Below are 13124 nucleotides of genomic sequence, written 5' to 3'. Positions count from 1 at the left end.
TTTTAGTTGGTCTTCTTTTTTAACTGATGTAGTTTGTTTTACTGAAGTTGGCTGTTGAACTATTACATGTTTAGCCTTTCTCAGTAGCCAGTGAGCAGGGCCAAAAGCCTTTAAAAGACAATTCATCCCACCTGTCCTGGGTAAGATTTAGAGTCAGAAAAATTAGTGTTCTGAAACATGTCCCTGCCTTCCTCACTCCTCATCCCCTAAGAGGAGGTGAAGACAATTAACTTCAGCTAAAAATATGCATTTTGACAAACTAAAAGCTATGTAAAAGCATCTTGCCAGAAATGTCTCCCTCTGCTCTTCTAAGCCAAAAAGGTTCCTTGAAAAAAACCCTCAAAATATCTTATCTTTCGAATGGAAATACTGCACATTTTACCTAGGATAGGTAAGCAGCCCAATGTCTTCCATATTTATATGAACTATCTTCATATTGAAAGTAAGGACTGGATAGGATTGCATTGGATTCAGATTTGCCAGTCCCCAGTAACATTAGTCAATCTGGTACAGCAATGCCAGAAGCAAAAGAGTGAAAGGATATTATTAAAAGCAGTAATACTTATAATCCACTCACAGAATAAAAATAAATAACTTCCTATTCATGACCACATTGCTAATGTTATCACATCATTTCTCCTTGCTCTTGTATATCTTCCATTTGTGCCTGACCTTCCACTACTGTAGATCAGTATTTTAGTTTGGTAACCTTTTTTTGGACAGGTAGTTATTAGAAAAAGATAAGAGAAGAGATAGAGCAAACAGTTGAGCTCTTCCTTGGATACCTCTTGGAGTAATTTTTCCTGCATTACTCTGCTTTTTTCTGGACAGAAGGGGAGTTGTATAACAGCAGCTGTCACTGGCAGCAGGTATTATTCATCCCTTACTTCTGCCAGACAGCCAGGAGGAAGGCAAGCAAAAGAGAGCCCATAAGATAACCTAAGTGACCTACACAAGTGATGAGCCCTGTAAAACACAGTGGTGCTGGTGCTGCTGCAGGGTGAGAGGGCTGAATGCACAGCACCTGGGGCTGCCTCCCAAACCCATCACAGTGCCTCTCTGTCCTTGGCAAAACCACTGCTGGAATACAGCTCTGAAGCAGAACTCTCCACCAGAATGCTAAATTTCAGAACAAAACACCAAGGTTCAATTATTTTTCCCTTCTGCCAGTTATTAGCAGCTCGTCCTAAAAGAGATTTGCCCTGAGAAATGCCACTGATATATCACTAAGAGTGCTTCTAAAAGACTTGCTGCTCCCTGCTTCTACCTGCAGGAAGCCCAGCTTTCCCTCTCCCACCCACTAGAACTCCTTAAGTTCAGTACATTCACTCCTCGGGAATCACCAGATGCACTGAAGGAGTCTTGACTCAGATCTTGCAAATCCAACAAATTCTCTGTCTGACAAAAGAAACTAATGAGCTAGTGAGGCTCCACACAATCAAAATAGTAATTTTTCTTTAAGAGGAAGGTTCTTATTTTTTTTTCATCTTTTCATTTTCCTTCTAGCAAGCAGTAAATCAGCCTTTGGAGAAATACATGGTAGCTAATAAAATCCATTTATGCAAGTGCTCCTGAATCCTTGCTGAAGCCAAGCTCTCACACAGCAGCATCTGTGAGTCATATTTTCTACCATCTGTGATTGGATAGGTGAATCTGTCTCATCCTGGCAGATCTGCACACTGTTATAAATGCCACTGCCACCAGTCTGGACTATATATCTGGATATGAAGCGATCTGTCCTCAAAATAAATTCACTCAGAACAAAAGCTGGTAGGCCATTTTCTTCTCAGCAATATCACTGTATGGGCAAATCGAAATTATTCTGAAAACTCCCAACCATGAAGACAGATCAAAGTCCTTACTCTCCACAGAACTTGCTTTCTGATCACAGGAGATAGAAAATCTGCCTAAAGCTCTGGGATAAAGTTTCTGCTCATGGAAACTCTTGAGGGTTTTCTAGAACTATCACAGGCTGTACCACCTGCCAGGGTAACTTCAACTGTCCATTTGGTTATTATTGCATAAACCTTTTATTGGGCTTTTTTCATTTGCTTTCTGAAGGGTCCTGGAGAACCCTATCACCCACCTGTTTGTGGGATCACCTGAAAATTTGGCATTTAACAGTAATTAAACAGTAGGCTTGTTTTATACAGTTACGGCTAGGGAAAACTTTCTGTTATTTCTTATCTTATTAGAAACCAATTCTGAAAATGTTCATGACACAGACCTTAAAGCTGAACTCCATTCTAAACCATGCAGAAAGAGTCTTACATATGAAGACTTACATCTCCAGGATGCAACATTACCTTTGTACTCTCTGATTTCCACAAACAGCTTTCCAGCATGACTGAAGAGTTAATTTACTCCTGTATTTTCTTCAGTTAGTTTCCTTATTACCAGATCACCTCCATTTGTCAGAATAAAATATCTTTAAATTTAAAGCTATATTAGCTAAATCTTTGCAGTTTGTTTGTTTGTTGGGCTTTTAATTGAATTCATGGAAACATAGACCAGAAGTGCTTTTGCATTTATTCATAGGTTTTGATATAAATATATACATTTTTCTTTTCCATTTAAAATGTAGGATCTTTTTTGCTTAAGAAGGAAATTCTGATTTCTCTTATGTAGATCAACCCTGTCTAGCGTGGTCCCTTGCCTTCTGGCACTAGCTGGATAAACACTTAATGTTATTAATTAGCTTTTTTTTTCAGTTGTCTCTTCCCCAGACTCCTGGGATGGAATCTGTAGAGAGAAACTCTCTTTAAAGGACCCCTCTGTGAAGATTCCTAGACCTTATTAAATTAAATGAATATCATTGATATCAATTACAAAAGCCCTCAGAAATCTGAAACCAAATATCCTTACCCTGATACATACAGAAATCCTGCTGATCAGAGTGCCCCTCCTGCTGATCAGAGGGGAAAGAAAGAAAATAGAGTTTGCAGGAAAAAAACCAGTGAAGTCTGTGAGCTTGCAAAAGGAACCATAAAACCACTCATGAACTTGCCTTCAGGATACTCTCTCCACTTCACAAAGTAACCTTTCATTTCCCAGTGGGGTTCAGGGACACCTTTGGCTTGCTCCCCTACATTAAGTGGGTTGGCACAAGTGGGATGGTGCCAGGAGGTTGGGCATGCAGTCAGTGGTGGGTGGGTGAACTTTACCCTATGTGGGCTGAGGGAGATTCTATCTCAGAGTTATTAAAGCCATTAATATTTTAGTATAGTGAACTATACTGTAATACATTCTTAATTTCTATTGTGTAATGGAATGAGAAAAAAGGACTATTGAAAACACATTATGCATTGTTCCCAGTAACTCCACAATGTTTTTTTTCAACAGCTATTATGAGTACTTCTTATAATAGATTGTATGATTAGTATTGGCAATGCCTCAAGCTGCAATTATATTAGTTTTAATGAGTGAATGCTAACATTTTAAAAAACGTGTTGTAGTATTAAGGATTTTGACCAGCAAGTCACAGGGAGTAAAAAGCTAAGTTTTATTCTCAGAGGTATTTTGACTGATTTGATAGAAGACTTGTATATCTATTTATAAATTTTTAAAAACCCAAAACCCCAATATTTCTGTTTCCAGTGAGGATCTACTGTGACACCTGTAACCCAAGAATTTGGTGGTTACCTTTCAGGATAGTGGAGTGTGTGGTACTCATGAAAATAACGGACAATTGGATATGATCAAAAAGCTTGGCTTTGAGAATTAAATAGCTACAGTCACTAGCCTGCTAAAGCACATGTTTCTAAAATATGTCTTCATTGGTGACTCCTGTTTAGGATAATTGCATCATTGGGCAGACTCATTCTCCTAATAATACTACTGCAAATGTGGATGTGTTGACTCTATGTCCTGCTGCCAGGATAAGAAATCAATTAGAAGACACCTTTCCTCTTTTCCAACTTATATAAAAGAAAAAAAATAGTAGGAATATCCTAGTGGTGATACTCCCTAGGGGAAGCAGAAAACAGAAAATGCTCAGAAGTTAGAGATGGAGAGAAATTAAGTGATGGGTTAAAGAAAGTTATAAAAATCCTCATTTTTTGAAAGCCTGAGCCTCAGTTATGACTACACTGCACTAGAGAATTGTAGAGGTGATTGTTTTACTAACATTACTAATCCAACCATAATAAGCACACAATTTATATTTTTCAATATAAACCTATTTTGAAAAATGACTAATTTTCACAAAACTATTTTGAAAGGACAAAAATAAAAAACATGTTAGTCTAAAAATGGCACTAAGAAATCCAACCTGATAGCATTAGAACCAACCATTCTTGCTGGTGTTCTGGAGAACAGTCTTAGAAAAAAACCTCAACATTGTGTTAACTTCTGCTCAAAACCATAAGTAAAGGAAGATGTGCTGCCTTGAGAAACCTGCACATCCCACCAACACAGCTGGTCAAATTCACCTTTGAGAGAAATGCACTTGTTGTGCTCAAGAACACATGGAATAAGTTCAAAGGACTTTCTATGAGAGGTGTGAATTCTCATCTTTGGAGTTGAAAGGAACCCAAACCTTCAGAAAAAAACTGGTGCATGAAAGATTTGAATGTTCAGGAAGAAATATTCTGATTTTGTTTGATATAACATTAAAGTACCTAGATTTTAATATTTTACTTAATGAAAATTCTCTGGGAAAGCATACTTCATCATTACCAAATAGCTGGGAACATCAATGCACTTGATTACATTTACAATCCAATTTCAAGCTATTCAGGAATAAATTGCCTCATACTGTATAGCAACATGTTCTTTATTTCTCTGTCATCCAATAGTCTCATAATACATAGAAATTATGGTTGTAGCACCATTTATGAGCACTTACATTTCACACAGAGTTTTCGTTGTTTTTGTCACTACTGAAGTTTGCCCTTATCAAGCTGTACCATGCAGAAATTTCCATACATAAATTACTTCAAAAGCAGATTTTCTCCTAGATGTACAGTTCATTAGCTCAGCTTCTTTCTGTGACATGAGCTTAAGATTTATCTCCACATTCCATATTTATATGAATGTAAATTTTAGAAATATGATTCTTGTTGTTCCTTGGTTGGCATTTTGGCTGATCAGCTCTTATGAAAACCAGGATGCTTATTTTACATCTAAGTTTGGATTCTAAGATTACACTGACTATTTTTAAAGCTTTGGACTTAAAATTTATAGTTGTAGCTATCTGGGGAAAAAAATCAAAATAATTTAGTTTCTATTTATATCACTTTAGGAAATACTGTATCTGCTTATTAATAAACCATAAGCCATACCTGAATAATTTACACTGCCCTGTAAGTATCAGAAATTACTTGGTCCAGTGGTAAATATTCATAATGAAAAAACTTTCTAAACATAAGCAAATTTCAAATTGTCTTCTTTCTTACTCTCAAAGACTGAACAATAACACTGAACACTTCCTTAGGTATCCATATGCTGGTTCATTTTCAGCAGATGGTCCCTAATAGATTGTTGTACTGTTGGTATGGTTACCCAAAGGAAATTTTTGGATCTTGACACATCTCCTCTCCAGACTTATGATCTCTCATATATATTTAGTAGAACACAAGTGTATCCTAGGGGAAATCCATCATATAACTTCTTGTTATACACACAAAAAAGCTCTAGCAAGATTAAAAAAAAAATCTTGGAAAAAATATAAACATTTACAGTCTGAAAACTGACCTGGAAAAATATTTTAAAACAGAATTTACAAAAAGAGATTATTAGATAACACAAACTACATTTATGCTAATTCAGAACTGCGTCTACATAGGATTTAAGTGAATAAATGAGATGCAGCCTATGAGGGTCTGACCTAAACCCTTTGTCAACATAATCTGGAGTATTTTGTTTCATCTATTTTTAAAATATTAAGATAATGGGTAACTTTTTTAAAACGTCTGCAGGACTTTGGTGAGGAAAAATATAGATAGTAATAAATTCTAAATTCCATAAGTGGGTTGAAAAACTTATGGAAAAGTTTATAGCCAGAGATGACATTCATTCTATGAACTTCCTCACAGAGGTTTTCAAGTGAGGGATGGAGATAGCAATCAACAGACACAAGCTGAGAAGAGAAGGCAGCAGCACATAAACCCATAAATGTGTAGCCTCCAGCTGCCTTCTCCCCTCTGTTTTTCCTCCCCAGAGACACTGTGGAATCACAGGAGCTGGCAGCTTCCCTGCAGCTGGCACCATGCAGGGTAGGAGCACACAACCAGCTGCTGCCCACCCCAACCTGGGAAGTGAGGGTTGGGCACTGCTCAGAGTAGCCCATGTGCCCTGATCCCCAGAAAGAGCCTGGATGGTTTCTTACCCCTCCCAGTTTTCTACACACCTGGTTTTGAACCATTAAATGTGCACGTTATGGAGGCAGGGTGGCCAGATTTGTTAAAAAATGGAGTATGAAGGCAAGGAGCTAAAATGTCTGAGAATTCCTGCACTGCTTCACTCAGGTAATATATTTGCTTCTCAGAAACAAAGAAACAGAATAATAATTTCTGAAAAATATGCTGAGAGAGATTTCTACAGCATAACAAATAATTCTGGAAAGTGGTTATTTTTCTTCATTTGGCACATAACTGTCTTATACATGAGACCACCTTTCTCAAAACTCCTACTGCCTTTTTCATTATGCATGTTTTCTGGTTTAAGTGAAAAATATTGTAACATAAAACTCTCTCTTTTACTGTACAGTCCTATTCCATGCCCAGAGCAGACTCACTTCGTTTGCTCCATGACAGTGGCATCCTGTAGGAAGCCAAGGCTTCACTGGTGTCCTAATAATCCACGTAGGGGAATAAATGTACATTTTAGAGATCCTAGCAAGCTGTAGTTTTTCAATTATTGACATTTCAGCCACCACATAAAACTTCTAATGTTTTGTGAGCCCATTCTTCATAAAGAAAATGGAAAGAGGATTCAATTATAGAGAGAGCTGCATGCATCAGCAGGAGGAGCCTTTACATCTTTGCACACCTCATCAGCTTGAGCGGAAATAGTCACTAGTAGCTATCAGGGTCTGTACAACTGCATAACAGGAAGACAAGGAAGATACCTTTCCTGTAGGTTTTATAGATACATAGTAATAGGAAAAAAAACCCCAGTGAATTTCCAAAATCCTGTGTTCAGATTTTATGCTCTGCTCACATTTCTTGTGAAATCATTTTGGCCAGTCTTAATTTCAAGTTTTTCCTTGCCTCTTTCTCCATTCTTATTCCTGCTTTCCTTTCCTAGAATAAATCCCTACTTTTCAGGCCTCCCATTTTGCCTCTAAATTTCAATCCTAATCCAATTTTAAATCAGACCTAGTCCTTCAATTACAGTTTGCCACTTAAATACTCAGGCTCTGCATTCCATCATCATGCTCAGCTTTCTTGATAAATTCTTACAGATCTTCCTGCCTTTGCTGTCTTTGAAATTTATTTTTCAAGGCAATTTTAATCTAAATTCAGTTTCCCTCTTCAATATCTTCTCCCAGTATACAATCCCAAGATTTTCCTTTTTTTTTTTTTTCATCTGGACAGGCTTCTCTCTTGGAGTAATTGGCAGGAAATCTGATTTCTCCTCTTCAGTCTCTTTCCTGCGCCCAGTCTCTTGGCCCTGAAGTTCCCTTGCACTGCCAACCTCCCTTCCCCATCCTACTGTCACAAACATGATCTGTGCAAGCTCCTACCCATCTCTGCAAGGCATGGAGACCTCAGCTCTCTTCAGTACTCTTACAAGGACCTAGCAGGCCAAATGGACGACAGTAAGTTTGCCAGATGGCAGCCTGACAGGCACAGCTGAGTCAGGTTAGACCGATAAGTCATTTTTGTCTGTTGTGATTAGTTGTAGCTTTCTTTCCCTTTGATACCACCAATACAGAGAAAAAGCTTATGAATTATCGTGAAGGAGTAGAATAACGTTGGTAAAATTATAGCAGCATAAGCCTCAAGAAAAGAGGCTGCTCTACATCCCTTTTGTCATTATATTCTGTATTTATCTTGTAACAACTTTGTCAACATAAAGACATATGCCACCAGAAATCTACAGCAGCAGTAATAACTGATATTACTTAATATGCTTAAATAATATTTTAAAGTGAAAATGGAACATAAAACATCCCTTCTTTGATGCCACAGTAGAAGAATTAAGAATTAAGTCCAAATAGACAAAGCCAAATAGACAAAGTCTACTCTGTTACGGGTAAGACAAGCTTGTCATGGCAGCATCAATTGAGATGTGTTGTACTTTCAAATACAGCAAATGCAACAAGGCAGCACTGTGACCTTGATCATCTTAATGCTTTAGTGTAGCCATCTACAAATGGCCAAAACCTTGTCTTTGTAGGAGCAAAATTTATAAAATGTATGGAGGCTTTAAATATCACTGCTTTGAACTTCTTACTATTCTGGTATTTATCAAAATGCATGGGCTTTATTTGGCATTCAGGATTTGTGCAGAAGCAGTCACTGTGCAGGAGTGCTTCAACACTTGCAAAAACCCAAGACAGTGCAGATCCCACCAAAATAGACAGCTCCTCATCCTCCTAAATTTACCAGAAGGGTTCATTCTGTAAATGGTTCAGATAGCTAAAGCTTCCCCAGGACACCCCATGCTCTCCTGCCACTGATATTCTCCTCTCTCTCCTCTTATCCACTGCCAGCCCTACTGCTGCCAAGGGAAACAAAAAACCAGTCCCCACCTCTCTCTGAGCAGAGGACATTCTGCAGCCCAAAACAACAGAAAGGAGATGTATGAAAACCAGAACTGCACCTCAATTATAACTGTTACAGTTATTTTTAATTCTAATTCTATTTCACTTTCCATTTATCTCCGCTAACCTCTTCAAAACTCAAAAATCATTTATTTCCCCCTACTGATTTTGTCATTTCCATTTGACAAAAATTGATCCCCTTGCACCCCTGTGTTTGCAGCTAAAACTAATGCATTTTTAATTTGCTTCCTCTGAGCCCTAGCAAGATCAAAGATGGTGACAGAGCTATGGGAATTTTGCAAAGTTTGTCCTTAGTAGTCTGATAACAGAATGAGTATATTCTGAATTTTATTGTTTATTAATTTCCAGTAACAGAGGAGTGGATATATAAAAGGGTGAAAATAAAATAGACTTTTGCAAGTTTTATAAACAGCAGTTAATGAGAATCTTCAACTAATTCAAGACACTCTAACTCATTAAGTTCCACTTTCCACTGCAGTAATATGGAGTGCATTATTATTATTATTTACAATTCTGTATATTTTCTCACACTGAGACAGATATCCACCAATCTCTTCAAAAAGCCACGTTGTACAATAAATGTACAGAAGCTTGCCCTATCTGATGAAGATAAACAGATGTATTCATAATATTCTCTCCCTTACTTAACACCCACTTTCAAGAAATGAATTAACCAGTATTTTCAACAGCCACACAGAGATTCTCTCACTCTGTGAATAAATTTCACTGTTGGCAAATATTTTCCTAATGAAAATATTGAGGATGACAAGCAAAGGTTGTATGCCCAAAAGTCATACAGATTTTACTGTCATACTTATATCCAGGTAGTAACTGAAGTGATCACAAATAAATAAGATCCACACTACTTAAATAATTTTGGAACTTTGTACTTCTCTGATTGCAATGTCAGTCTGCTCTGTCATGGCACAACTAATTCAGAAAACATTAATTTGCTTTTTTCATGTGGCACTACCTTTGTGCATTTGTCAGTTTAGATATTGTTTGCAAAAATTTTTACTTTTTGTGCATCCATAGAAAGAAAATACTGTGGCTGTTAACTACATCTGTAGAAAATGGAAATGTCAGTCTTGCAAGACATAAGTAAAAAATGCCATGTTTTTCAGTCAACTCCTAAAAACACTTTTATCTATCCTGGCAAATCAAAGACAGAAAATATATGACTTGTAAACACTTATCTGGAAAGCTGATTTGTTTTACATAAAGAAACTGTTGTACTTCATGATTCATACTTATGATTTGGAACAAGATATCTAAATAAAGAATTCTTTAAAGTTTACAGAAGAAATGTGTTATTGACTTAATTCCAGAACACTGAGGAAGGTGGCCTAACAGCCTCAATGTTTCCAGTATACTCAGAGCAAAGCAGCTCACTGGCCATCATCCAGATGTCTGAAAGTTTATCTCCCTTATACTGGTCAGTACCTTTTAACTGATCTTAAATAATTTTAACATCCAGCCATGCATAATCAATTGCAATTTGCAGTTGGTGATGAGCCCCTTGAAGAACAGGGGAAATAAAGAATTTGAGGCAATAAAGAATCTATTTAACAGACAGTGAAATTTAATATTGAGTAGCAACTTGCAGATCTAAAATGTAATGTTTAAAAAAAAAGGAAGCAAAAGCTCAGTGACAGTCCATTGCAGTACCTGTTCACTCCTATCTGAAATAGTATGTATTGGAGAAATTATAAAATTCTGAGGATAATAAAGGTCATGAAGTTAATGCTTTTATGTGTTAGACTGTAGTGTCTTGTGTAACTTCACTAACTTAAAAAGATTTGTACCAACAGTAAAAAAATATTTGCAATGTAAAATTTCATTTCTCAGGAAGGTAAAATCCTGGCTCATCTTTATTTAAAAAAAGGAAGTGTCTAACATAGGAAGTGTAAGATCCTTGAAAAAAAAAGAAAAAAGAAATAGAAAAGACTCTGGTAGTATAAACTCTATGTTACAGTGGGCTCTTTGCACACGTGCAAAAAGGAAGGGTTTCCATTTCACTCCACCCAGAGCATCCTGGTTTTGGTATAAAATTTTTTTTATCATTTTAGCTAGTTTTAATATATTTTGTATTTATTAATTTATTTTTTTAACAATGAATGATAATGAAATAGAGAAAATCTGACATGACCAAATAGGAGGGGGAAGTGCTGAGTGGATGTGTTGTGGTGCCAGAGTAATAGATCCAGTCCCAGACACAGAATGTAATTTCTTAATAACCTCAGACATAAATCTTCCAAAAAACAGAGTTAACTCTCTCCCTGTCTATCTAAAGTCCATTCCAAGGGAATGATGTATCCTATTGTGACAGACTCCCTACATATTGCAATTGTGGAAAAATAACACAGTGCTAATAAAATAAAAATTAACAACAAAGATCTTTTATGACCACACATAGTGAAAAAAGAGGACTCTGACAAGGTTTTGGAACATTTTTCTACTTAATTTGGTTATATGTAACTCTTTATTGATTATTAGAATAAAACTGTTCAGGTGAACATAAGAACTACACTTGACACTTCTGCTCATTCTGTAACAATATTAATTTTGTTCTTCTGTTTCATGAACATTTCTCATAATTTTTTACCAGCAAAATGCTTTCTACTTAGTGTTTTTCCAATTTTTTAATAAAATCATCTCATAAAAAGTACTTCATGTACGAAAAGAAGCTTAATGGGAAAAATATCATGAAGAACTGCACTACTCCTAAACTGAGCCTAATCTTTACAGAAAATGTGCTGTACTAAAAATGACAGCCACAACTATTGTGGTTCAATTCTGACCAGTCTTAGAGTAAAATTGTGCAATTTCAATATTAATTAGAAATAGGAAGCTATAAGCAGCACTTTCTCTTGCCTTCTCCTACTGATCCATGAGAAATCCTCAGGTAATATCCACATCTTAGACAGATATAATCAGAAAACATTTAATTTAAAAAATCTACCAGAAGTAGACCTCTGGATGCTGAAGCAACATACTAAGAGTGAGCAGAGATCCAAATTCACTTTGACATTTTATAGCCACCTCCACTGTCCAACTCTTCTTATGAAGACTGGAGGGCTGATTCTTGACTCCAACTCTGAGACTAAACAAGAAACCAAAAAGCCCTAATATCAAACTATTCAGGATCTTTGGATGTGATACATGAACAGTCAGCACAGCTTTGGCCATCCAGGAAAGGTATGAAAATAATTAGAAAATTGTATTAGCAGGGCAACAAAAAAGAGTCTATTTCCCCTCACCTTTTTCTTCATTTTTACGTTTTTGAAAATTGCATGGACTCTCCACGTTTTTGCAAACATTGCTCCAAAGGCAGTTGTGTATCCCACTGTGAGAATCCATGTTCGGACCTAAAAATGTATATACATTAAAAAAAAGACAAAGTTACTTAGATATCATAATTTCAGACAACTTTTTTATTAAGACCCTGAGGAAAAAAATATCTGAAGAACTTCAAAAACCTTGATATTTAGTAATTTTTCATTCATTGCTCACTTGCTTTTTTACTCACCTGTCCATTCCCCTAACTGAAACAAATCTGGATGCTGAATTAACTATCTCTTTCATATATAAACCCATAAATCTCTTAAAATATTCTGTTTTTTTACTTTTATTGTGTTCTTTGCAGATAGAGGAAAGAACCAGTGGAGAAACTCAAGAGACAGACTATAAAAAGCACTCAGGGAACTAATATTAACAGCAGCATTTTGAACAGAAATGAGCAGAGAAATAGAGATGTAATTCAGACTAAATAAGATAAGATTGTACTATGTGAGATGTGCATCACTCAGTGAAAAACCTGAGCATTCTGGAAAGATAAGAACAACAGATTTTAAATTATCCTATGAGAGAAAATGGCAAAACAGGAACAATATCCAAGTCAATGATAATACCTGCAAATGTGGCCTAGGAAAAGGAGGTGGTGAGCTTGCACAGAGCAATGGTGTAATGAGACCTGAGCTGGCCACAGCTTTGATAAATACAAAACAGAAGATTTTAAAACTCAGAATTTCTGTCTTTAGTGTAGAAAAAAGATTAGGTTTTGGTGGTTTTTTCCCCCTTGTTCCTTTTAATAGAGAATCTTCAAATTGATCAAGAAGGAGAGAGCATAGATTTAAAAAGCTTTTTCTGCAATTCCTCCCCTGACCATAGCATCTTGTACAGAGGCCCTCACTTTTGGACTTGCTTTGAGCCAGGACAGTGATCTTCAGAGTTGCAGCAAGCTCTGCACAGCCCTCTCTAATTTCTAGGAAGTTTCTGATTTCATTACCATGCAGGTTTGGCTGTTTGAAAGCTTTTTTTCCCTGAACAGGTAATTTTCTTCCCAAAGATGGATAAGAGACTGCAAAGCATAGCAGGTAGAAGACCATGTGAG

General features: G+C 36.5%; 1 protein-coding gene across 3 annotated transcripts in view; it reads right to left on the bottom strand.

Moving 5' to 3' along the window:
• GABBR2 (gamma-aminobutyric acid type B receptor subunit 2) overlaps positions 1 to 13124 on the bottom strand; it is a 457331-nt gene that overhangs the window by 131351 nt on the left and 312856 nt on the right. For all 3 annotated transcript variants that reach the window (XM_064430950.1, XM_064430955.1, XM_064430964.1), the window contains one exon: positions 11992 to 12099. In XM_064430950.1, coding sequence (XP_064287020.1) covers positions 11992 to 12099 — 108 coding nt within the window. The remainder of the gene's footprint in view (positions 1 to 11991; positions 12100 to 13124) is intronic.

The sequence above is a fragment of the Passer domesticus genome, chromosome 1, assembly GCF_036417665.1.
Source record: "Passer domesticus isolate bPasDom1 chromosome 1, bPasDom1.hap1, whole genome shotgun sequence".
NCBI lineage: Eukaryota > Metazoa > Chordata > Aves > Passeriformes > Passeridae > Passer > Passer domesticus.
The sequence above is the reverse complement of the archived record's forward strand: the minus strand, read 5'-3'. Positions and strand labels throughout refer to the sequence as shown.